General features: G+C 37.1%; 1 protein-coding gene across 1 annotated transcript in view; it reads left to right on the top strand.

Annotated features, from left to right (window-relative positions):
- Nucleotides 1–25,396, top strand: part of myo3a (myosin IIIA) — a 122,836-nt gene extending 97,440 nt beyond the window's left edge. The window contains 15 exon segments of the mRNA XM_052114476.1: nucleotides 2,708–2,784; nucleotides 5,717–5,758; nucleotides 8,778–8,858; nucleotides 9,004–9,209; nucleotides 9,316–9,427; nucleotides 9,530–9,692; nucleotides 10,009–10,026; nucleotides 10,029–10,091; nucleotides 10,198–10,324; nucleotides 11,168–12,275; nucleotides 14,003–14,147; nucleotides 20,058–20,149; nucleotides 20,231–20,271; nucleotides 24,603–24,788; nucleotides 25,001–25,396. Coding sequence (XP_051970436.1) covers nucleotides 2,708–2,784; nucleotides 5,717–5,758; nucleotides 8,778–8,858; nucleotides 9,004–9,209; nucleotides 9,316–9,427; nucleotides 9,530–9,692; nucleotides 10,009–10,026; nucleotides 10,029–10,091; nucleotides 10,198–10,324; nucleotides 11,168–12,275; nucleotides 14,003–14,147; nucleotides 20,058–20,149; nucleotides 20,231–20,271; nucleotides 24,603–24,788; nucleotides 25,001–25,115 — 2,576 coding nt within the window. The 3' untranslated portion in view covers nucleotides 25,116–25,396.
- Nucleotides 25,397–27,994: the final 2,598 nt, after the last annotated feature.

Below are 27,994 nucleotides of genomic sequence, written 5' to 3'. Positions count from 1 at the left end.
CAATAACCTCTAATAATCCGTCAGTCAGCCAAGTTATTGTGGAACTGGCTCATTCAATATCTCTCAACTCCATTGTGCTGCATAGAAACAAGGGTGTTTTTTTATTTTGAACACTCAGCAGATTTCATGACTTTACATGAGAGAAGTTGAGTACTTCAAGGTGGGTATATTCCATTGGCAAAACATGAAATAAACTGGGGCCATCATTCTTTATGATCTCTCAACACTGCTAGCTGTATTTCGGAACATGGTAGCTTGGGTCTAGCTGGTTATTAGCTGGTCCAAACTGGTCATTAGCTGGTCCAAGTTGGTCCAGTCTGGTCCAAGCTGGTTATTGGCTGGTCCAATCTGGTCATTAGCTGGTCCACACTGGTCAGTAGCTTGTTCAAGCTGGTTATTAGTTGGTCCAAGATGCTAATTAGCTAGTCTAAGTTGGTTACTAGCTGGTAAAAACTGGTGATTAGCTGGTTTAAGCTTGTCCAAGTGGGTGCAAGGAGCAACGGAGGATCCTACAGCTTTCCTATGCATCCATGTGCATTCACTCCTAACTTCCAACCAAAAGTTCAGTTTCAGGCTGCAGATGATGTTTGGACCACTCGACATGTAACGGTGATAATCAGAATTAATTCGAATTTAAAATGTCTAATTTTATTTCAACATGGTTGGAAAAATTGGACGATGCTGGCCATTACTTTGAATCAGAATTAATTATGCTAATTTCTGATTGATAAAATACCTGCTGGCTATCACTTGTTTGTTTGACAGTGCAAAGAAAGAACACTGAGATTTTGTTGCCAAAGTAAAAAAAGGGGTAACGCTTTACAATACGGTTCCATTTGTTAACATTATTTAACATTATTTGACATCAACCCAACTTTGAACAAAACTTTTACAGCATTTATTAATCTTATTTAATTTCAAATTATACTAATACATTTTTCAAATCAAAAGCATTTGTTATTATTAGTTAATGCACTGTGAACTAAAAATGAACAATTATATTTGTATTAACTAGTATTAAAAAAGATTAATAAATGCTGTAAAAAATGTATCGTTCATTGTTTGTTCATGATACCTATAATGCATTAACTAATGTTAACCAATGGAACCTTGTTGTATGTGTTACCAAACATTGTAAAATAAAAGTCAAATCAAGTCAAATAGTTTTTATTTGATAGTTTTTTTTATTTGTACTTTTCCCAATACACATTGTTCCAACATCATGATCACACAGGAAGTCGGCAAGCTGTTTCACAATGTTCCGGTATCCTAGGATGCAGACTCACCGACATGCAACATTTCCCACCACACTTTTTTGCATCGGTTTCAGTCTGTTTACCTTCCCACGTGACTCAACAGACAGCGGGTTGCGTCAGCAGCATAAGAGACCCGGGCTCGTATCTACATTGAATCCAGGAAGTAATCATGTTCGCTTAATCAGTGATGAGTTTGATTCGGAGGTTGCACTTTTCCCTCTGTCATTTTATTTGTAATCCACTAATGGTCAGGTTTAGGTTTGGGTTGGGGGGTTCAGTTTCTAAAGTATGCATTCACTGTATAACATCCTGTACAGCTAAAAGGAACTCGCTTCACAACTAGCTTTTGGAGATGTCTTCTGGACATAAATGAAGCTCACACGTGCCTATACACCCTATGACACTTACCGCTTTCGCCACTGGGGGCAGTGTTGTAAATCTCGATATGTAAATGTTGTTGATGTCAGCAGCAAAGGAGAGTTTTCTCCCCCAAAAGTTGACGAGCCTGTTTATGTATGTGTGCCTATCATCATTTTTTTCCATTTAATTGCTAAAATCAAACATTATTCAAACAGAACATATAATACACAGGAGGAAAACGTGTAGCAGTGGGTTGTGATGTTGGGAATCCAAGTAGGATTCCGCTTATATGCTCATTAACGACCCTGTTATCTATTGTTTGAGAGGTGTGACTTCCTCCATAGTGCTTTAAACTATTGTTACCAGAATGCAAATGGATAACATCAGTTTTTTAATCTGCGCCACATAATCGAGGGAAGCCTGATTATTATTATTTTTTTTTTTCCTTTTGGAATAAGAGAAATAATGAAGTAAATAGGGTCAATTGTGATTTCATGTTTACTTTAAGTGGTGTTTAACCCAGAATATTCCACCATTTTATTAGACAACGCTGCATTTTAGGCCACGCTAGGGTCACACAGGATGGAAATGACAGTGCAGACCCCATCCTGAAGCTTGGATTGAAACTGTATCTTAACATATGTGTATAGTACTCTCTAGTTGGTCTAAAAAGGAAAATCCAGGCACAGTGTGCAATACAATCTCTCCAGTGAGCTCCTCACATGATCTGACAAAAAGAAAAGGGGTGATCAGATTGCCCCAGCTGATAACATCCACTGAGATTCACTGGTGATTGTTTCCAGGAGGTCTACTGGGACTTCTGATGTAGACTACATTCATAATACGTCTTTTGTTAGCTGACTGTGTGTTGTGAAGCTCATTTATCTGTCACAGAGTTGACCTGCAAGTCTGATCAGAGAAGACCATTTATCTCAATGCCCTTGACATGGTTAACCTTCAAATGAACAGCAGATTATCTCTGAAGAACAAATGACCGAATCTAATAATGTATCAACAGCAGATTTCTAATGTCTGTGTTTATCATTACAATGATATGTGTGAAAATCTCAGATATTTTCTCTCTTTTTCAGGTAACCTGGCCCACACCAAAGGCAAGGCTGTAGGATCTGCTCTTTTGGGCACATATCCATCAGAATGCAACAAAAAGGTACCTCAATATGCCCTCCTGACATCTCTCTTCTTTGTAAAAGTGGCCATGTTAAACAATTATTACTATGACACCTTTAAAGGAGACCTATTATGCCCCTTTTTACAAGATGTAATATTAGTCTCGGGTATCCACAGAATGTGTCTGTGAAGTTTCAGCTCAAAATACCCCACAGATAGTTTATTATACCATGTTATAAATGCCTCTTTTTGGTTGGAATCAAAAACACGCTGATTTCGTGTGCTCCCCACCCCATTCCCAGAAAAGGGCTGAGCCTTTACAGCTCATGCTTTGGATACTACAGCAGCAACAAATCAGAACCAACATGACTGACAGCGTAAGTCGAAAGCGGAGTTCAGCCATAAATGTATGAATAAATACTGTCAGGTCCATAAATATTGGGACATCGACACAATTCTAATCTTTTTGGCACTATACACCACCACAGTGTATTTGAAATGAAACGAACAAGATGTGCTTTAACTGCAGACTTTCAGCTTTAATTTGAGGGTATTTACATCCAAATCAGGTGAACGGTGTAGGAATTACAACAGTTTGTATATGTGCCTCCCACTTTTTAAGGGACCAAAAGTAATGGGACAGATTAACAATCATAAATCAAACTTTCACTTTTTAATACTTGGTTGCAAATCCTTTGCAGTCAATTACAGTCTGAAGTCTGGAACGCATAGACATCACCAGACGCTGGGTTTCATCCCTGGTGATGCTCTGCCAGGCCTCTACTGCAACTGTCTTCAGTTCCTGCTTGTTCTTGGGGCATTTTCATCTTCAGCAGGTCAGGTGATTGACTTGGCCATTGCATAACATTCCACTTCTTTCCCTTAAAAAACCATTCGGTTGCTTTTGCAGTATGCTTCAGGTCATTGTCCATCTGTACTGTGAAGCGCCGTCCAATGAGTTCTTAAGCATTTGGCTGAATATGAGCAGATAATATTGCCCGAAACACTTCAGAATTCATCCTGCTGCTTTTGTCAGCAGTCACATTATCAATAAATACAAGAGAACCAGTTCCATTGGCAGCCATACATGCCCACACCATGACACTACCACCACCATGCTTCACTGATGAGGTGGTATGCTTTGGATCATGAGCAGTTCCTTTCCTTCTCCATACTCTTCTCTTCCCATCACTCTGGTACAAGTTGATCTTTGTCTCATCTGTCCATAGGATGTTGTTCCAGAACTGTGAAGGTTCTGGAACAACATCTTTTTTAGATGTTGCTTGGCAAACTCTAATCTGGCCTTCCTGTTTTTGAGGCTCACCAATTTTTTACATCTTGTGGTGAACCCTCTGTATTCACTCTGGTGAAGTCTTCTCTTGATTGTTGACTTTGACACACATACACCTACCTCCTGGAGAGTGTTCTTGATCTGGCCAACTGTTGTGAAGGGTGTTTTCTTCACCAGGGAAAGAATTCTTCGGTCATCCACCACAGTTGTTTTCCGTGGTCTTCCGGGTCTTTTGGTGTAGATGAGCTCACCAGTGCGTTCTTTCTTGTTAAGAATGTTCCAAACAGTTGATTTGGCCACACCTAATGTTTTTGCTATCTCTCTGATGGGTTTGTTTTGATTTTTCAGGCTAATGATGGCTTGCTTTACTGATAGTGACAGCTCTTTGGATCTCATATTGAGAGTTGACAGCAACAGATTCCAAATGCAAATAGCACACTTGAAATTAACTCTGGACCTTTTATCTGCTCCTTGTAAATGGTATAATGACGGAATAACACACACCTGGCCATGGAACAGCTGAGCAGCCAATCGTCCCATTACTTTTGGTCCCTTAAAAAGTGGGAGGCACATATACAAACTGTTGTGATTCCTACACCGTTCACCTGATTTGGTTGTAAATACCCTCAAATTAAAGCTGAAAGTCTGCAGTTAAAGCACATCTTGTTCGTTTCATTTCAAATCCATTGTGGTGGTGTATAGAGCCAAACAGATTAGAATTGTGTCGATGTCCCAATATTTATGGACCTGACTGTATATGTATATCTGGTCTCCGTGAATACAATCAGACATACAATTGTAACTTTAGCTGCATTAGCCGTGGAATCGGCTAACAAGCACATTAGGAAAGGTGATTTGCAAACATTCGCAAAATATAAAGTGTGATACTTACATCTTCAGGATATAAAGCTGGAACACGAACAGTTGGAACTGATCCATGCTTGAGAATAATTCTTTTTGAAAATCCTGTTTTATATTGACACTCATGCACAAAGCAGTCCAGTGTAAAATTATTTGCACAAATATACATGCATGTGTATGTTTTGGGGCACAATTCCTTCAACAGAAACAAAACTGTGTCTTCAGTGGATCTGATGCCGGGAGTACATGAAGACTCATATGTTCACTGTTACAGGAACAACAGAACACTTATGATGCTTACAAAGCTGAGATATTATTCATAGACATAGATCACTCAGGGGAGGAGCTATGATAATAGGGTGGAGTCCGTCATCAGTCGTGGGCGAGGTCTGCTTAATGTGACGTCACTTTAGAGCAGAAATTAAAACATTCACAGAGCATTCATTCTGACACATGGTTTTTGATGAATAGAAATATAAGAAAGAGGAGTGGGTGGACTTTCAACATTGTAGGGTGGTTGTGTACACACACTGCCGACTCGCATGTATATACAAACACCATGTAAAAGGGAATTCTGCATAATAGGTCCCCTTTATGATTTCTAAATATAAATGACGTTTGTTATCATTGGCTGGTCTCTAGGCCTGTGAAATGAATTACAAACACCCCTGTCGAGTTTCTGAATGAATAGGTCTTGCTTTGCAACCTTGAGTAGACATACTGTATGTTAATCTTTCCCACACTTTGTTTTTCTCTCCATCTTATTTCCAACAATGAAATGTCCACATCATCTTCTTTCCAAAAATCCTTCTCTCTAAAGTTGGACATGTTTATGTTGTTCAGTACTGTGTCATTCAGTGAGGTAATGATTATGTGCCTGTGTACTGTAGTAGAGACATTCTCTTCCAACCCCCCACTGTATGTGTCCTCTGTTTTTTGTGTGTGTGTCTTTGTGTGTGTAACTGAAAGTTTACAGCCGTGGACAAAAGTATTGGCGGTGTTATAAATGTTGTGTTTTGCAAAGTTTGCTGCTTCAGTATTTGTAGATAATTTTTTCACATGTTTCTATGGTATACTGGAAAACAATGATAAGCGTTTCATAAGTTTTAAAGGCTTTTATTGGCAAAAACATTCAATTTATTCAAAGAGTCAATATTTACAGTGTTGACCCTTGTTCTTCATAACCTCTGAAGTTCAATCTGACATGCTGGATATCAGCTTCTGGGCCAAATCCTGACTGATGGCGATCCAATCTTGCCTTATTAATGCTCGGATTTAATCACAATTTGTGGGCTTCTGCTTGTCCACTCGCCTTTTGAGGATTGACCACAGATTCTCTATGGGATTAAGATTCCGGGGAGTTGCCTGGCCATGGATCCACAATTTCAATGTAATGATCTCTGAGCCACTTCATTATCACTCTTGCCTTGTGACATGGTGCTCCATCATGCTGGAAAATGCACGGATCATCACCAAATTGCTCCTGGATTGTTGGGAGAAGTTGTTCTTGCAGGACGTTTTGATACCATTCTTTATTAATGGCAGTGTTTTTGGGCAGAATTCTGAGAGTGCCCAGTCCCTTGGATGAAAAGCAACCCCACACATGGATGTCTCAGGATGCTTCACTGTTGGCACGACACAGGACTCATGGTAGCATTCACTTTTCTTCTCCGGACTATCGATTTTCCAGATGTCCCAAACAGTCAGAAGGGGAAAATTCATCAGAGAAAATATCTTTGCACCAGTCTTCTGCGGTCCAATCCTTGTAATTCCTGCAGAATTTCAGTCTGTCCTTGATGTTTTTCTAGGAGAGAAGTGGCTTCTTTGCTGCCCTTCTTAACACAAGGCCATTGTCCAAAAGTTTTCGTCTCACTGTGCGTGCAGATGCACTCACACCAACCTGCTGCCAATATTGAGCCTCTGCACAGGTGGTGACACGATTCCATAGCTGACTCCTCAGTAGGAGATGGTTCTGGCACTTGCTGGACATCCTGGGACGTCCTGAAGCCTTCTTCACTGCAGTTGAACCTCTCTCCTTGAAGTTCTTGATGATCTGATAAATGGTTCTTTCAGGTGCAATATTCTTTGCAGCAATTTCCTTGCATGTGAGGCCATTTTGATGCAAAGTGATGATGGCTGCACGTCTTTCTTTAGAGGTAACCATTGCTAACAAGAACACAATGATTGGAAGCACTTCTTCCCTCCTTTTATAGCAATCAGTGTGCTCTTATAATCCAATCAGAATGATAGAGTTGATTTCACCTGACTAGTACTCGTTCACACTTTCCCAGGTGCTGCTGATATGATTAGTGAAATGATGTTGGCTGGTCATTTTGTGCCAGGGCCAAAAAACTGTGAAATTTGGGTTTTTGTGATAAAGTAAATTTTTTTGGCCAATGAAACTTTTTGCAATTATTTAAAATGCATCCAATCACTCTGCACTATAATCTAGAAATAATGTGAATCAACACCACAACTGAAGCAGAAAACTTTGCGAAACACAAATTTATGTCACTGCCATTACATTTGGCCATGGCTGTGTCTGGTTATGTGATGATTACCCTCCCCTCCATCTAATAGCTAATCCATTTGTTGAGTAACTGATTAAAAGCTTGATTAGTCTTCCAATTCACATTATTAATTGAGTGTCTCTGTGGAATTTTGAAGAATTGCCTGTGCCTTGCATTTAGAAAACATCTACTTGTGTTTCAAGTTGTGGATGTGTTTCAGCATTAAGTTCAATGTTCCAAAGAGAATTATTAAGAGAACATGATCTACTTTAAGCCCTTATTGTTGTAGTACCCTGCACTAAATGAGGGTTTTAAACATATTGAAATGATGTCTTTGATGAAGACCTGCATATATTACCATTTATTTGCATATTAAAACATCCTGTCTTTAGAAAATTTCACATGAAAGAATCCAACCATTTTAACCCTCATGAAATAAAAGCACCTGTGCCCGTGTTTAATGTTGAGACTTCTGCTTAATAAAGCCTTGTGACAAATCTGAATGGAGTATTCTGGGTTAAATATAAAGTTAGGCTCTATGAACATCATCTGTATCATGCTGTCGATTACCACAGGACAGAATTTCAACTTGTACCTCAGTCAGTTAAATAGAATAATTGAATGAATAAAATCTGTTGACAGCATTTGCATCGGTGGTCTGTGGGTCAAGCTTACAATGGTTGCCTCATAGACTTCTATTGTAAGTCTAATTTATTTCTGTATACAGTTTTATTGTTGTTGTTGTTAATAGAGCTTAACTTGTTTTTAACCTTGAACCTTCGTTAAAGGTAACATTTTGTCTGTGTTGATTTTCAGCACAGGTTCCACCTAAACTGAGAGTTTATCATGTTTTTTGGATACAAAATCTTTGTCAGTTTTATAAAAATGTTCTTTTGGTAACAGATTACATATATGTTCCCTTTGTTGTGGTTTATAAAGGGGTTCCTTAATGACTACTTATATACATGTGCATTATAAATCATTAAAAAGAGTTTATAACAACATACATAAAGCAGTACTTTCATGCAATACCTGACAAGTCAGCCCTTTTGTCTCATATTTTAAAAATGCCTTTAAAAACCTTTAAAAAAGGGAAAATGTATGTAACATTTTTGCCATATATTTTTCTTTTCTATACTTCTCTGAATTCAATCAGACTGTCTTATGAAAACCTTTAAGCATCTCTTTTTAAGTCTTCCACTACAAAATGTACTCTCACCCCTGATAAAAAAAAGCTTGTGTTGCCTGTTGACACTGTACATTTCCAAAATGTGATTGTGTATTCACCCTGACTTTTGGCGTTGTTGTTTTTTATGACTTTCACCTCAAAAGCAACATATCCCACAATATCCCATCTCTTTTTTTGCACAGGGGGAGAGCACCGGAAACAGCACACGTCACCCTCGAGAGACTACCAACATGAAGACTCAAACTGTAGCTTCTTACTTCAGAGTAAGACCTCTATAGAAAACATTTGTTCCACTTTTAAAAACGTAAAAATGATAAGAACTAATAAAAACACACAAAATAATTTTGGCTTGTAATCAATTTGCCTTGTATGGGCTTGTGTTCATGCTACCTCTACCCTCTTTATCAGTACTCACTGATGGACCTGTTATCAAAGATGGTGGCAGGACATCCACACTTCATGCGTTGCATAAAACCCAATAATGATCGCCAAGCCAGTAAGTTTGACAGGGAGAAAGTTCTGATCCAACTACGCTACACGGGTATTCTAGAAATGGCCAAGATCCGGAGACAGGGCTACTCGCATCGTATTCTCTTCAGCAATTTCATTGAGAGGTGAGATGCTATGATGCTGATTATTTACTCATCACAGAAGTTCTGTATTATTTACAGAATGTGGTGTTGTTGTGGTTCTTATTTATCAGCTTTGGGTCTTCTTCAGGTACTCTATTTTAGCATTTAGAGTCAATGAAGAGCCAGCAGTGAGTCCAGAGACCTGTACTACCATTTTGGAGAAGGCCAAACTAGAGAACTGGGTTCTGGGCAAAACAAAGGTTTGTCAATGAAAGATACTGCATTTGATGTTCAGTAAGGCTCATGATTACAGAATGAACTGGCTACAATTCTTACAAGAGGCTGGTTGTATATATGTCCAGGTCTTTCTTAAGTACTATCACGTGGAAGAGCTGAATCTGATGGTGCGGCAGACCACAGACCGAATAATTCTGGTGCAGGCCTATATACGAGGCTGGCTGGCGTTCAGGCAATACCGTAAGATTTTGGAGAGGAGAGAACAGAGTGCTGTGGTGTTGCAGTCAGGTGAGCTCAATGTCATGTTGTTGACCAGATGTTTAAATACACTCAAAGACTGAAAAAGAGAAAGATCTGCTGAAAGGACCAGCATGAATTTCCAAGCTGGTCCAGACTTGTTCATGCTGGTTGGTGCTGGTTTGTTGCTGGCCTAGCTGGAGGATCAGCCATGATTTTTCTGGTGATGCTGCAGTGGTTGTCCTAGTAAATCTATCAGGTGATACTAATTCAGAAGCTAGCATCCAAATCTAACATAGCTTTTCACTGCTTAAACATCATAAGATATTGAGAATCAATAATCTAGAACATCATGTTCTCTTCATAGCATACACAGGACATCAATTTGTAAAAAAGTGGCTGATGACAAAAGCAAAGCCAAGTCGGAGGCAGCAATCACCCACTTCCAGGCTGATAAGAATTAAGCGTACTGCTGCCATACATCATAAATGTATTGAAGAGAATATTATGAACAGGTTTTAGAGAGCAAAGATCACTGAATCATGCCCTCTCTGTACAGTGTGCAGAGGATATCTGGCAAGACAGAAATACAAGGAGATTGTTGATGAGAAGAACAAAGCTGCTGCAAAGATCCAGGCCCATTACAGAGGACAGAAAGAGAGAAAGAGCTTCAAAAGGAAAAAGTAGGAACCATTTTTGTGTTTGTGGAAAACCTGAAAAATCAGGGGGTTTACAAAATGTCATTTCCAGACTTGGAAAAAGTCATGGAAATTGGTAAAAATCTTAAAACGTCATGGTTAGTAAAACTTGCCTTCAAGCCAGCGTGATAACATCAGTTTGTTCTTAAATAAATGGGGGGAATTCACTAAGAATGAATTGCACCCGGTAAAAGTGCTGGTTATTTGCATGGATGGTCTGCACTGGTTTAGCATTTGATTCACTAAAGGAATAATGTAGATCAGGAAATTTCGGAAAGGAATGACAATTACATAATTTAAAGTCTGAAGACTCAGCACAGTTTCACCTCTAATTGCGCCTCCTTAACTAGATTTCAAGAGGTTAGTGCATAAGACACCACTTTTTGCACTGAAATACCACACATAAAAGTGTCACAATGGTTTAGTGAATTCACCCCTAATTGTTTCAATCTATTATTTCCAAAGTGTGCTTAAAATGAAAACCCACTTAAAATCTTGAAAATTAATGCATATCCAAGGTCGTAACATGGCCATGAGTTTTCATTCAATTTCAGTAATTCAATTGTCCCCTTATACCATGGTTACCACATTTAGTGACATAAGGAAGTAGTTCTAATACAAGAACATTTTAAGAATCTTTCATAAAACAGAACATGGAAATAACCTGGTGGAGTGATATGGAACTGAAACACAGTCAACAAACCTGGAGTTAATTAAACATCATGCAAATAGAGAAAATTAATTTTTGTTAATTTTCAAAAATTGTCTCAATCAATCAGAATCAAAGGTATAACAATTCTGTCATATAACCTGCTTGACTTTATTCAGGGAAGCCATGCAGAAGGAGAAGGCTGACAAGATCGAGGAATCGACAGAGATCCCACCAGAAGCATTCTGTCCAGTTTCAGAAGAGCCACCACAGGCACAAGGAGAAGTGGATGAGGCAGACGAAAAGGCTGCTGTGGTCCTCCAGAGCAATTACAGAGGCCACAGAGAGACAAAGATGTACAAGGAGCGGCGGGAACGAAATAAGACCTTGACTGGGGATGGGTTAGCTGGTACCTCGTCTACTACTGCAGAACAAGTCAATGCTGGAGAAGACTTGGATGCTATACAAGAGGGAGAGCAGGAGAATTTGGGGGAAGAGGGGAAGGAGGCTGAGGAAGCGACTGCTGGAGGGGATGGGGGCATTGAACAGGAAACCAAGGCGGCCACTGTTATCCAGAGCAACTTCAGAGGTCATAAAGAACGTAAAAGACTCCAGGAAGAGGGAAAGATGCCGGGTAGAGGGCGGAAGGAGACAAATAGTCCTCCAGAAGAATTGACGGAATTGCCAGAGGATTTAGGAAAAGAAGATGAGCCTCCAGTAGAACCCTCAGGTGAAGATGAAGAGGCCAAAGCCGCAGTGGTTCTTCAGAGCAACTTCCGTGGCCACAAAGAGCGCAAGCGACTCCAGGAGGAAGGCAAGATCCCCAAGAAAAGGACGAAAGAGGAAGACGACATCCCCATTGATGAATTTCCACCTCCTTTAGATGAACCAACAGATCTTCAGGAAGCCCAAGAACTAGATTCAGATGAGGCGTTTGATATCCCAGCCAGTGTGGACGAGGAACATGCTGCAACTGTTTTACAGAGCAACTTCAGAGGTCATTGCGAGAGAAAGAGACTGAGAGCGGAAAGAGAGGGAGGGCAAGGGAGAGGAGAAAATGTGCCTGAAGATGCAGAGGAGAACGAGAAAGTCCTGGAGATCACAGACATTGAGCTTGAACGGAAGGAGTTCATTGAAGAGGTGGAGACTCAGGGTGAGGAAGGGTTATATGATGAGGAGCAGGCAGCTATAAAAATCCAGAGCAATTTCAGAGGTTACAAAGACAGGAAGAACCTGAAGGCCACATCTCAACAACAGGAAGAGGAAGTGGAGAAGCTCTTCATGCAGGTACTTACTATATTTTCATGTAAAATTAAAGGAATAGTTCACCCAAAATGTAACATTCTGTCAACATTTACTCACTCTCGTGGCATTGAAAACCTGCATAACTTTCTTCTTTAGGGGAACACAAAATAAAGTATTTTTCAGTATGTCACAGTGACTGGTCACTGGGGCTGTCAAGCTCCAAAACTAATGAACAAAAAAACACCATTAAATTACTATAAAAGGTAGTCTATCTAACTTTTGTGTTGCAGTATATTTCAAATTCACATATATCAAAAGATGTTTTGTCAAGATGTGCCACACCAGGTTTTACCTCAATGTCGGTCAAACGGGACCAATAGTGTTTGATGTCACTGATAGCGGGAATCAGCGGAGGAAAAGATAGTCAGGGAATGACAACTTCTGTTCCTCACACAAAACATAAAATTGCATAGCTTCAGAACACTTGGAATATAGTGCATGAGTCTTATGGCCTACTTTTATGGTAATTTTATGGTGCTTGTAATTTTTGGAGCTTGTAAAGCCCTTCATTTTCATTGTATGAAAAAGAGCAGCCTGGATATTCTGTTAAACCTCTGCTTTTGTGTTCCTTGGGAGAAAGAAAGTCAGTTGGGGTTGGTCAGAATGATATGTGACAATACAATGTCCATTTTTGGGTGAACTATTCCTTTAATGAGCAGCATTGGATCTATCCAAGATATAAGACATCATTTCAAGCATGTGTTTCTTCAACGTCAGGTAATTTTATGTCCCACTGGTTTTATTTTTCAGATTTGGACTTTTTTCTTTTAGTCACAAGGGTTTCGTTTAAACTCAATTGGAAATATTTTACCTGGCTTTTATCATTTATTTTGGTACTTTTTATGCCTTTTATCTACAGATTTGACTGTTTCAGCCTTTGACTGTCCCAGATCCAGACTTTCAATTGAACTATATCCAAAATCCATGATAAAAATTACAAATTATTACATGTTTAAAACTATGATAATCTAAACAAAAAGTGAAATAAACATACATTATTTCAATATTTATTATTTGAAAATTATTTCTGAAAAAAGTACATTTGTCCCACAGTTGTGGCATCATTTTCACCATACCAAACAATTTTGCCTCTATTTTATTTATTTATATATTTATTTCAAAAGTTGACAAAAGATGACAGAAGTGAAGAGCAAACTTGAGATGAAATATGAGACAAGTGATGTTTGAAGACTACGAATATCTATGGAAATATCACTGATTTTGTATTTTGCCTCATTTCCAGTCAAGCTGCAATTTTACCAAATTATGCAAAAAGTGTCAAACTATTATTGAATTTTGTTTATTTAGGATGCATAAAATGTTTGCTAAGATATTATATATAGCGAGACAAAAGAAACTGCCATTTTATTTCAAAAACATTAAAAACATTATTTCTGTCAGCATCATTTCCAGCACAGAATTTTATTAAACACAATACAGAATTTGAGATGTGTCAGAAATGACAGCGTGGTGAGAATGTTCATGACTTTCAGAACAAAATGACAGAAAACTTCTGTGTACATGTTCTGTACGTGCAATGTTGGAGAGTAGAAGAGAAAAAAAACAGTTTGAGAGTGTGAAAAATGTTTCCTAGAAGTCCACAGTGCTAAAAATGCCCGAAGTTGAAGAAACAACCATATAAATTCTACAGCCTTTGATCGAAGAGTCAAATTCTCTTTGTGACCAGTATTATTTCTTGTTTCTTTTAGGTAACCAAGGCCTCGGAGGAATACCTTACCCTGCAGAAGAAGCTTAATGAAATTATCCTCGCCCATCAGCTCAACCCCAGCAAGAATGGGATGTTTGTGAAAAGACAAGCCATTAATGGCTACATGGGGGACTACCAGACCTCAGGTAAAACACAGATAAAAGAGTGATTATTTTGTCACGTCCCAGTAATTTTAAAGACGACATGAAGCAGCATTCTCAATGCATTTCATTTCTGTAATGTGACAGAATGTGTAATGACTTGAATTTTTCCCATCAGGATTTGATTGAATTGCAACACATTAGGCTTTGATATCATTGGTTAATACTGTTTTCCCCCCCAAAATAACTCTTTATTTATATGTATAGTTTAATTCAGTAAAACATGGCACTTTGGTCTTCAGACTATCTCTGCTCATGTCTCAACACCCAAAAAAGTGGATGTTTCCGGTTATCTTGGTGTGCTCGCTTGCAGAGAGAGGATATAGCAGTTTGGCCTACTTCAGGTGCTGAATAAGATGAAAGCTCTGGCTTGATTAAAACTCCAGCAGTATACCAGCAGGCTGTCGATTTTATCAGTGGCTAAAGTTTCCTTTCCTCTCGCTGTGACTTATCATATCAAAAATCAAATGTCGACTGCCAAAACAGGCAAATTGGGCTCAAGGAGATGTGTCATCAGAAATCCCTACAGCTGCACACATCTACTGTTCATTTGATTTTTTCAGATGATACGTCTAATTGCTTTGGGAGGATAAGCCTGAGAAGCAGCACAGAAGGTTTGTTTATTTTATTTCTGTTCCTGCAGATTCTGTGATTCCTGACATGCACCTGGAGTCGAAATGAAACAGGATTGTTTGTCAGGAGAGATTATGGTTTCTCTGTTTCGGTTAGAATGGTGCTGTATATGACAGATGTGCCCACACGATCTGTACAAATATCAGAAAGATCACAGCCATGTGCTATATGTCTTTGAAAAGGTGTTATTTAGTAAAATACAATCCAATTGTATAATAAACAGAAAATGTGAAAATGGCAAAAGCAGATGATGCTGAATCAAAGAAGCCCACACTCATGATGGTTTTGGATCATTCCGTAGACAAAACATTGAAAAATATATTTCCAAGAACATTCAGTTGACAAGAAACTCCTAGAGTTGTGAAAAATCATGTGTGATCTAGGAGCTGTATAGTGCTTTTCAGTGCATGTCATTGAATAGATGGTAAGTCTATCACTCACAGCCTCGATTTCATTCCTGGTAAAAAAAATCTAATAAGCCACTACTTGAAGAAGGTCTATAAAACACCTGAATATTTGCTTGGAGAGTATTTTGGACACTTAAGCCACTTTTCCCACACACAGTCCCGGTACTTTCCCCTCTTGCATTTGCACTCACAAAAAGAACCCTGTAGTTACGTGTCCACGATTTTTCTTCAGAAGTTTGACATTTTCATGCGTGATTCAATAGCAACTATAAAAACAACAGCACTGATGGAGAACGCCAGCATCAGAGCTACACTTTTGTTAGGGCTGTTTTACACGAACTGTGGCTGCATCCAAAAACATCTGCCTTGCTGCCTAATCAGTTAATGGCTTAAAGATGCACTCAGTATTTTTACATTTTAAATAAAGAAACAAATAGAAATATTGAAACATATGTATGAAATCATGACCACTCATGTGAGATGAACTCAACTGAAAACATGTCGAAAATTCACTATAAGCTTATTTATCGTCACAGTCTTTCACAATACAAGACTTTTATGACTCAACATAAATTATTGTACTGAAATACTCCCTCATTGACTTACCTTCGCACACAAAGACATATGTGAAACAGGCGATACTTACAGGTGAAACTCGAAAAATTAGAATATCGTGCAAAAGTTCATTAATTTCAGTAATTCAACTTAAAAGGTGAAACTAATATATTATATAGACTCATTACAAGCAAAGTAAGATATTTCAAGCCTTTATTTGATATAATTTTGATGATTATGGCTTACAGCTTATGAAAACCCCAAATTCAGAATTTCAGAAAATTAGAATATTGTGAAAAGGTTCAGTATTGTAGTCTCAAAGTGTCACACTCTAATCAGCTAATTAATCCAAAACACCTGCAAAGGATTCCTGAGCCTTTAAATGGTCTCTCAGTCTGGTTCAGTTGAATTCACAATCATGGGGAAGACTGCTGACCTGACAGTTGTGCAGAAAACCATCATTGACACCCTCCACAAGGAGGGAAAGCCTCAAAAGGTAATTGCAAAAGAAGTTGGATGTTCTCAAAGTGCTGTATCAAAGCACATTAATAGAAAGTTAAGTGGAAGGGAAAAGTGTGGAAGAAAAAGGTGCACAAGCAGCAGGGATGACCGTAGCCTGGAGAGGATTGTCAGGAAAAGGCCATTCAAATGTGTGGGGAGCTTCACAAGGAGTGGACTGAGGCTGGAGTTACTGCATCAAGAGCCACCACACAGACGGGTCCTGGACATGGGCTTCAAATGTCAAACGTCTTACCTGGGCTAAAGAAAAAAGAACTGGTCTGTTGCTCAGTGGTCCAAAGTCCTCTTTTCTGATGAGAGCAAATTTTGCATCTCATTTGGAAACCAAGGTCCCAGAGTCTGGAGGAAGAATGGAGAGGCACACAATCCAAGATGCTTGAAGTCCAGTGTGAAGTTTCCACAGTCTGTGTTGGTTTGGGGAGCCATGTCATCGGCTGGTGTTGGTCCACTGTGCTTTATTAAGTCCAGAGTCAACGCAGCCGTCTACCGGGACATTTTAGAGCACTTCATGCTTCCTTCAGCAGACAAGCTTTATGGAGATGCTGACTTCATTTTCCAACAGGACTTGGCACCTGCCCACACTGCCAAAAGTACCAAAACCTGGTTCAATGACCATGGTATTACTGTGCTTGATTGGCCAGCAAACTCGCCTGACATGAACCCCATAGAGAATTTATGGGGCATTGCCAAGAGAAAGATGAGAGACATGAGACCAAACAATGCAGAAGAGCTGAAGGCCGCTATTGAAGCATCTTGGTCTTCCATAACACCTCAGCAGTGCCACAGGCTGATAGCATCCATGTCACGCCGCATTGAGGCAGTAATTAATGCAAAAGGAGCCCAAACCAAGTACTGAGTACATATGCATGATTATACTTTTCAGAGGGCCGACATTTCTGTATTTAAAATCCTTTTTTTATTGATTTCATGTAATATTCTAATTTTCTGAGATTCTGAATTTGGGGTTTTCATAAGCTGTAAGCCATAATCATCAAAATTATATCAAATAAAGGCTTGAAATATCTTACTTTGCTTGTAATGAGTCTATATAATATATTAGTTTCACCTTTTAAGTTGAATTACTGAAATTAATGAACTTTTGCACGATATTCTAATTTTTCGAGTTTCACCTGTATAGGTACGCAATTGAGTACTTCCGGATAAAATATTTCTGGCCTTAGAACCACACTGACATAATACTCTCTTGAAATTAAACCTTAAGTTGCTCAGGAGATCAAAATGATTTCATCTTAAAGTTTGTGATCATCTGTCACAAGTTTATTTAATGATTTATTGCAACTGCGAAATGTGTTTGAAGGCTAAACAGTCACAATAAATAATCATAACCGGCATCCATTGTTATTGTTTCTACACAGAAGTGTCCTTTGAATGCCAATCAAATTCCCATGTGCATGAAAGGTCTTTAAATGCTAATCACATTGCATTCAAAGGTGCCCCAGCAATTACAGCAAGCATTAACATACGAGCAGCAAATTGGCTTTATTTCTCTGAGCAATCAAAAATTGCTGATAACCTTTTAAGGGACACATTCAATAAATATGGCAAACTTTGCAGCCTGTGCCCGCTGGCCAGGGTGGACATTGATGAATTAGCTTCACACTGACTTTTCCCCAGGATAAACAGTGCTTGTGTTAGTTAACAGATGCAATGAAAACAGAGCAAAGGTCATTTTTCATAGTTTAAGCTCTTAATCTTAAGTAAAATGTATATTTGATAAGGATGTATTTGGCATCAAAAGGCAGGTACAGTTGATGGAACACAAATGAAATGCACAAGCTGTATGTTCCAAAACTTCGTCATTAAAGGTAGTTTAATGTGATAGTTCACATAAAAATGAAAATTCTCTCATCATTTATTCACCCTCATACCATCCCAGATGTGTTTGAATTTCTTTATTCACCAGAACACAAATGAAGATTTGTAAAACCTGTCAGCTCTTTTTGTCCATACAATAAAAGTGAATGGGTGCCAAAATTTTGAAAGTTAAAAAAAATCACACAAGTCAGCATAAAGGTTATCTTTAATACTCCAGAGGTTAAACCAATGTCTTTAGAAGTGATATGATAGGTGTAGGTGAGAAACAGATCAATATATAAGTCACTTCTCATTCTTCTACTTGTGTTTTGGTGATAAACATTCTTCATTCATATCGCCCCTACTGGTTAGGGAGAAGAATTTATTGCAAAAAATTACTGAAATATTGATCTGTTTCTCACTCACACCTATCATATCACTTCTGAATATATGGATTTAAACATTGGAGTCACATGGATTACTTTTATGCTGTCTTTTATGTACATTTTGGAGTGTAAACATTATGGCACTCATTCACTTGTATTGTATGGACCTTCAGAGCTGAAATATTCCTCTAAAAATCATAATTTGTGTTCTGCAGAAGAAAGAAAGTCATACATTTCTGGAATAGCATGAGGGTAAGTAAATGATGAGAGAATTTTCATTTTTAGGTGAAGTATCCCTTTAACTTTGAGGCTCCAAAAATGACTGACAATCAGTTTAAACGTTATCCACAAGACACCAGCGGCACAAATGCACCATTGTGAGTAAAGTAACAGATAAATACAGATATAAACCAAAACCAATGAAGCTTCTGTACAGTGTTCCTCCTATTCAGTTGAAAACAGCACTGCTCTTGCGGCTGTGTCGCATGTCCGTCAGTTCACAAGTGTCTCGTGTGCTAACTTGATTACGTCAACGTCACACACGCATACCACTACCGAATGGAAGTGATGGATTATAGTAAAGTTCTATAATATTTACCTTTTTAGCACTAAAAGCCAACGAGATGCTTTTGAAGTCTAAAGTGATTTTTGGAGCTTCAAAAGTCAGATCACCATCCACTTGCATTTTAAGAACCTACCGAGCTGAGACAGGAAGTCATACACACCTGGGATATATCATGAGTGTGAGTAAATTATGAGAATTTACATTTTAGGGTGAAAGATGCCTTGTCTTTGTGTCTGGTTTTTAAATACTTTTTTTTTTTTTTTGCTACAAATCAAAGTTTGTAATGTTGTGATTCACCTCAGAGCTGGTTGGTTTGGTTCATGGCTTTGAACTCTTTTATGGAGGATTTAATGAAATCCCTCAAATAAATACTTAAGAAACCAAGATGGCTGAAAAGTGGTCGGACACTGTTGTGCTTTATTGGAATCATTGGTGTGTCGAGTCTCTTGCGCACTTCATGCAAGGTCACTGCAGAGTTGCTGCCTATGTAAAGCGTTTCAAATAATTCACTTAGAATGTATTGTAGTTATCAAAATATATGTTTTTCTTCATTTACTTTATATATTATATTTATACTTACAGTATATGTGTCTGTGTCATTCTGCATGGAATGGTGTGTGAACAAGAGAGCATTTCTGATTGATTGTTAGTGGATAATTACAAATACTGAGGCCTCTGGGTATACTGCATGGTTTGTTCGATAAGAACAGAGGGTTCAAAGGTCAGCTGGATGTTTTGTGCTGATCCCATTCAGAAATCTCTCTGTCTGTGTGTAGCAGCAGGGCCTCCCACCAAGGAATTGTTTGTTATATTCACATTCACACAGGGGACCTATGCACTACTAGACTCTGGAAAGGGTTTATAAGTATTTATCTTACAGGTCAAAAATCACTTTGATCCCATTTTAAAATGTAGCCTGGTTGGTATTTCTTCTAGTTGTTGTTTTCTTTCTAGACTTACTGTCTTTCTTCCTTTCTAGTTATTTTCAATTGTCTAATGTGTTTTGACCCCACAGCCGAAACAAAGCATTCGCGGACACCTCGCCGAACACAACAACCAAAGACTCTCAACACCCCGGAGGACTCCACATACTACACACTCATTCATGTGAGTCAATGACACTGACTCTACCTGAGGATTATCTGAGCTTAGCTTTATGATCTCTTCTGACTCTGGCTCTTTTTTTAGAGGTCTGTCCAGGACGGTAAAAGAAGACCAAGAAAACAAAGGTAAAAAAATCAAATGGTAGATTCTACAAGAATGTGTATTCTCACTGGATGCAATGTTCAGAGAGGAATACTAGTGTACTGCTTAATGCATACTACATAGTGTGCAATGTGTACTGTCTACTACACATATTATGTGAAACAGTATGCAGAATGCAACACTACATGTTTAACAAACTAGTATTCTTCAGTGCTGTCACATAACCTTATTGCGTTGCATTTATTTAGTGAGTGGCATCCAGTTATCATCTCGTAAAGTTGTGTTCCCGAGATGATAAATTAATAAATACAATCTGAACCTTTGGTATTAAATAGGATATTTGGGTGAATCTGATTAAAATGGCAAGAACATGTTCAGGTCCTATCGTAGCTCAAAATCACAAGACAAAAAATAAATGAATATGAATAATCTCTGGTAAATCCAATTTAATGGCATTGTTTACCGAAAATGATAAACGCTCTCTGTGCAGAGCGCTAGATGGCTGTGGCAGAGCGGAGGGCGGGGCCGGGTCGTTATGCTACACACCCGGTCCAGTTTTAGGCTAATTATGCCTCCATGAGGGTTAAAGGTCGACTGCGGGGGATCGTGCGGGTGAGAGAGATAGTTTACGGACATGTCCATCATGTGTGTGTTTATGTTGTCTTTTAAGTTTATCATTAAAACTATTATTTATATTGAAAAGCCGGTTCTCGCCTCCTCCTTTCCATTGATCCCTTTACACTGGTGCCGAAACCCGGGACCAGGTGTGTAGGATAATGACCCAGCCCCGCCCTCTGTCCTGCCACATTGGTGTAAGGAAGTGTAATCGCTCTTGAAATCAAGATCGCCAAGAAGACTTGGAAAAAGGAGTTATATTTTGGCTTGTTCTCAATCATATCCGATTAGATCACATCAGAAGACATGAAATTAACCACTGGATTCTTATGGATTACTTTTATGCTGGTTTTATATCCTTTTTGAAGCTTAAAAATGTGTTCACCATTCTCTTGCATTGAATGGACAAACAGATATAACATATCTCCATTCAAATATCTGTAATGTATTCCACATAAGTTGTGTTCCCCCATACGAGTTTGAGACGACATTAGGGTGAGTAAATGATGAGAGAATTATCATTTATGGGTGGACCATTCCTATAAATTTAACAGTTTCTCTTTTTTAACAAAATGAAGATGTTAAAGACGTAAGATAAATGGATTTATATATATATATATATATATATATATATATATATATATATATATATATATATATATATATGTATATGTATATATATATATATATATATATATATATATGTATATGTATATATATATATATATATATATATATATATATATATATATATATATATATATATATATATATATATATATATATATATGTATGTATATATATATATATATATATATATATATATGTATGTATATATATATGTATATATATATATATATATATATATATGTATATATATATATATATATATATGTATATATATATATATGTATATATATATATATATATATATATATATATATATATATATATATATATATATATATATATATATATATATATATATATATATATATATATATATATATATATATGTATATATATATATATATATATATATATATATATATATATATATATATATATATATATATATATATATATATATATATATATATATATATATATATATATATATGAGATGACCAATCATAATTATGTGAAGTAGAAAAAATGTCACTCCTCTCTCTAGGCAACGATTTGAATTGCTGTATGTGGTAATTGCATTTGAGACTAGTATCACACTATCTAGTGTTTCTTAATTATACTCACTGCTATGATATGTTGACTCATGCCAGATTGAATATGCTGTAGGTAAAGCATAAAGAATTAGGTCGGTCAATGAAAACTAAATTATGGACAATTCTCTGGGTAATCGATTTAAATGAAGTGTTATTTGTAATGCTGATGCTAATAGCTTGAATGAATGAACGTTGCACTTATATAGCGCATTTATGACACTGCACACTTTTACATAGTGAAACTTGTATATTACGACTAGTTCCTGTAGCATATGGCTGTGATAGATCAATGTGTGTGATATAGTGAGATGCTATTTTAGTTTAATATCTGGTTTTAAACTTGTTCTTAGAGAATCACATTGTTTTGTCTTTCAAAATGATTTTTGGCTTTTGTACGTATTGCATCAGTTTCCTGGTGAGATGAACACTAGAGGTGCAACAACAACAATGACTTTTATTCCCTAAATCACAAGTCAAACAGCAGATTATCAGTTCATAAACACTCACTTTTCGCCTTGTTCCTCACATGATGCTATTTAAACACTTTTACTAAAGCTCATGGGTAAGCCGATACCTGTCATTCATTACAAAACCAACAAGCTTGATTGAGCGTGATCAATTCACACTGTTGCTCAACTGATTGAGTGTTGCACTCGCATAGTACACGTATGAGTCTTGAAGAGCAAATGGACATGTGAGCCAATAGTGTCATAGAATCACCACAAAATGACATTTGTCATCTAATATTTGCCCATCTGACACTGTCGGTTAGGTTTAGGTTTAAGGTTTAGGGGAGGGAGGTCGGTTTTGTTGATTTAAAACTAGAGCGTTGACCGGGGAAACCTCATCTGGGGACATTTCACCTTGAAAAGTGTAATTAACCACATAAATGTCGCCTCAATCACATAATTTTCCTGAGTTCGGACTGCCTGTTTCACTTGAAAGACAGTAATACAGTTTTTGATCTATTACATAAAAATAAAAAATACAGAACATTTTGCTCTGTTACATCACAATAAATACTGTAATACAATGTTATTTTATTGAAATGCGTAACTTTTGCTGTTCAAAGATGTTCTCTTATCCCAGTTTATTATGAAGAGATAACTATAAGCTATCCGTAGGTACATTTTCTCTAAAACTGTAGACGCTGTGTGTAGCTGGGTTTATACTCATGCTGCGTATTTTAGTAATAAAAGAGTCACTGGCTACAGTTTCTCAGGAAGTGAAGATTTTGTTCTTTTGAACACATGGGATGGAAAAAAAGCTTTATTTGCACATTGTTTGTGTGATTTTATTTTATATATATTTTTTGTTGCATAAATTAGAGAGAGACGCACAATGTGAGAGAGACAGGAAGTGCATGTGTAGGCCAGTGGGTCTGAGTGATATAATTGCATGAGCCACAGGCTCTTTGGTTCATCGCTCTTATAGATCGCTGTTTTCATTACATAATTCTGCTGAGCAGCCCAGAGACAATGAGTAAAGTTCACTAAAAGAAAATTTCCATTTGAGTCCATCACTGGAGAAGAGCCTGTAGGCCGACGCTTATATCCTACAGAACAGCCGTGAAATTCCCTCAACACAGAAAACTGCGATTGATGGAGCCATTACGCTATGTAAAAATACACATTAATTATTATCTGGAGCAATACATTGTGGCTAAAGGCAAGCATTTTTGGCAACAAAGAATGATAAATACAGCATTGTACATTGGTTAAAGGAATAGTTCAACTGAAAATGTAATTCTGTCATCATTTACTCACTCTCTTGTTGTTCCAAACCTGAGGAGATATTAGGTAGAATGTTCATGCGGCTCTTTTCCATTTGAAAAAGTGTCAATAGTATCATAATCAAAAAGGACATCAAATTTAATATTCTGAAGGTATATGTTACACCAAAATTTAAGTTGTTATTCACTGAAAATCCACTAAATGGCAGATCATTAGTTCATGTACACTTTATACTCTGCTGTCTTATAACATCTGAACACTTTTAACATAACGCATGACTTCTAAGGCAATTTTAACATTTGCATTACGTAACTAACTATATTTACAAGCTTGTTTCAATGTGATCCAATTGTGTGGTAGCTCGACTGATAGAGTGTTGCCCTTGTGATGTAAAGGAGTGGGGTACGTGTCCTGTCGACATGTGAGCCGAAAGTGTCATAGAAGCACAACAAAACGACATGGTTGATTCAGTTTTTCATCTCACATTTGCTTTTATGGCGCTTCCTGTTAGGATTAGGTTTAAGGCTTAGGGTTCAAATTCAATAGAGCATTAACCTTAAATAGCTCACCTGTTTTGGGGACCATTTAACTCGCTTTTAGCGCCACACTGTGGAAATTTCACCTCAGATCTGATGCGATACGTGTACACAGAATATTTAGCAAAAAATGACATCACAGTCTTGAGGTCAGGCTGGGTTTGGAACAACATGAGGTGAACTATTCCTTTAAGAATTGGTGTGAGAACTTCAGTTACAGATTCATCTGTTATCTTTTAATCACCAGCCCCAAAAAGCTGGACAATGATGACCCATACTACCAGGGTTTGTCAAGTAGGTCCTCAAGCTCTCTCCCCAGTGGCCGACGGCGCTCAAGCAAACGAAGGGCTTCCATAGAGAGGAGGCGATCATTGGAGAGACCACTGTCTGATGTCCCCAAATATGAAATCCCTGTAGACCCAAATGAGGAGAGGTAAGAGACCATCAAACACTTGCATCAGTCAGTCTGTGTTTAAAAAATGACCTCACACTGCAATATATTGTATGGCAGCCATGATAAATGTGATCGGATGCAAGATGCAGATATAAAGGCGTTTTATCCATTCTCGCTGCACAATATCTGCTTGTCCTTGTGTCTTCATTTCCTTGTGATGTCGTACTTTATCTACCCTTCTGTATCTGCAGACACTCATTCTCTAGAATGCCCTCTACAGAGAGTCAAAGCGAAGACAACCCCTACGACTTCAGAAAGATACTGAGGAAGACCTCCCAGAGACGAAGACTTCTCACACAGCCCTAGACCTCTGGCCAGAGCCTCAGAAATATCCAGAGCTTTAGAACGTACATATTATAATAGACCTCGTTGGTGCCAGTTGTCTTTAAAGGAATTGTTCCCCCTAAAAATTCAAAAATAAACATTATTTACTCACTCTCATGTCACCCCAAACTTGCATGACTTGCTTTCTTTTGTGGAAAACAAATATTTGATTTAAAAAAAAAAAAAAAAGTCTTCACAGGGTTTATATGTGATAATGTATGTAAATAGTGACTGGTGTGTTAAGAAAAAAAATACAAACTCCAGAAAACCACAGTAAAAGTAATCTAAATGACTATACACTCTATTCTTCTTCTTCTGGACTTTTGAGACAACAAGATAACTCTGTGCGATGAACAGGAGAAGATTTATGTCGTTATTGACTCTCAAATCAAATCATTAACAAAGTAAAACACTTAAATCAGGTGTTGCAGCAACATGAATAACATCAAACCTCATTGGTTCTCATCATGTCTCGTGACCAAACATGCGATATGACATCAGGATGTTTGGATGAACAAGATGCACAAACTATTGAGGTTTTATCAAGGTAGCTGCCATGTTTGATTAAAAATAAACCAGTAACAATTTACATTAATATTCCCTTTTTGAAGGGATAATAAAGGAGTTTATTAATTATTTATAACTCATTTATAGATGCATTATATATGATTTATATGCGGTTATAACATCATTCATAAAAATAATGACTTGCATGTGAAATAGTGAGCCATTTAACCTGTTATAAATTCTTAATGTTTATTCAACATTAGTAAATTGTACCTTAATGTAAAGTGGACAAATATAAAGCATTTATTAAGGAGTTGCTAACATTAGAAACCTATGTACATAAAGGAAATGTAGACCTGAAAATGCAGAGGACTTTAAATAACTAGGACTGGGTAAGTTAGGACAGTTTATTACGTTTAATAATTTTACAATTAACAAAATTGACAAATTTAAAAACATTTTACAATGATTCTCTGTAATTGAAACAAAAACAAATTAGACTGTAGCACACTGACATAATCCCACTTCAAAATCTCACTATTGATACTTTGTGACACAAATCATGAATTTGGGCATTATTTTTTATTAAATAAGTATGAATTGAGTATTTAGTAAACATTTATAGCATGTCAGTTAAAATGCTCACTATTTGGTAAATTTTGGATTAAAGTTGCCCGTTTGGTGCTAAAACTGCATATAAATGATTTATAATATATTTGTAAATGACATATTAGTCATTAATTAACACCTTTATAAACTCTTAACAAAGGGAATAACAATGTAAATTGTTACCAATAAACACTTTAAAGACATTTTATAAATTCCCCTGTTGTATTTCACAGAAGTAACAAAGTCATTCTGGGTTGGATTGACGTTATGGGAAACACATGAGGAACTACTGTTTTACTTTAATATGCTAGGTTGAATATACATTTACCATCTCTATTACACGTTTGTTTGTCTGAAGAACATTGGTATCATAGGATATTAATAAGTATACATGATTTATTGCATGTACCATTCAAAATCCAACACTTACTGAATAATCCAAGATTTACAGCTTTGCAACAACATGAGGGTGAGTAAATGATGACAACATGGGTGAACTATTCCTTTAAAAGGTGTTTCCATTTCTATCTGACAATCACAGGACATGATTTTTAACTCAGGTTGAGCATGTCTTCGGATGCATTCTGAAAGTCATGTGATTAAAGTTTTGTCTTTAAAGATGTTCATTGGAACTGACTTTTATATTTGCCCCATATATATTTGAACTACTGGGTGTTTTAAATTGTCTGTACCATGAATGATCCTGCATGCTTTGATCTCATAAGTATCATGCTGTCTGATTGACACATTTAAAGTGACATCATGTAGCATTGACCTTTCAGTTCAGTCCGTGATTCTTAGAGTTACTGATGTAAATTACACATCAAACATATTACTTCTAATTCATTACCTGGATAGTTACATGTTGGATGTATGCATCCTTAAAATGTGTTACTTTAATGTAAATAGAATTATCAATGTGTAAATTAACAAATTATATAATAAATTGCACATCAAATTGTACATAATTGTTGATGTTAAACATTGAGTGCACTAAAGTTACATCATGAAATGAATAATTGCTATGTAATTATTGTTACATTTTTCTCAAGGATATTCAGTTTATATTGCATCCTACTTTTTCTTATTTATTCTTTTGTCTTGGGTGAAATAACAATTTGGTATAATATATATTCTGTTCTAGATTTCATGCTTCAGTGGCACCTTAGAATAAGAATATGGGAAATAGAATAGGACTATTAATTATATACATTAGAATATGGATCTCAGGGTCTGGTACCAACAATTCCTCACACATTTTCAGCAATGTATTTCACAGTATATTCAAAATCTAGATATTTCTCTTTTGACAAGTTTATGGATGCAACTCTTGGGTTTATGTACAAATCTGTTTAAGAATTTTTAACACCTGCTATTTCCTACATCCGTAAAAATGTTTTAGAGAAGTTGATTTCTGCTTTTTTAGGTTCTTGGTATAATACAATAAACCGTGAAATGGCAGAAATATATTAGACGTGCGCCATTGCGCACAACCATGCGGTCACCGAATAAATACATTTATAGAAGGAATTGTAGGCTTTGTATGTATTCTTGGTTTTCCTGTTGGATTTTATAATCTGTGTCACCATGGGAGGAATTTCCTCATTAATGAATGTTTAATGAGAAAAAGAGGGCATGATGTGGACAACAGAGCTGAATGTTATGGTCCATGAAGCAGCCCACCAGGACTCATGCTCATACTGATGATAAAGTCTGCTCACTGCTGGAGTAAAGCAATTACGAGA

The sequence above is a fragment of the Xyrauchen texanus genome, chromosome 42 (assembly GCF_025860055.1).
Source record: "Xyrauchen texanus isolate HMW12.3.18 chromosome 42, RBS_HiC_50CHRs, whole genome shotgun sequence".
NCBI classification, from domain to species: domain Eukaryota; kingdom Metazoa; phylum Chordata; class Actinopteri; order Cypriniformes; family Catostomidae; genus Xyrauchen; species Xyrauchen texanus.
The sequence above is the reverse complement of the archived record's forward strand: the minus strand, read 5'-3'. Positions and strand labels throughout refer to the sequence as shown.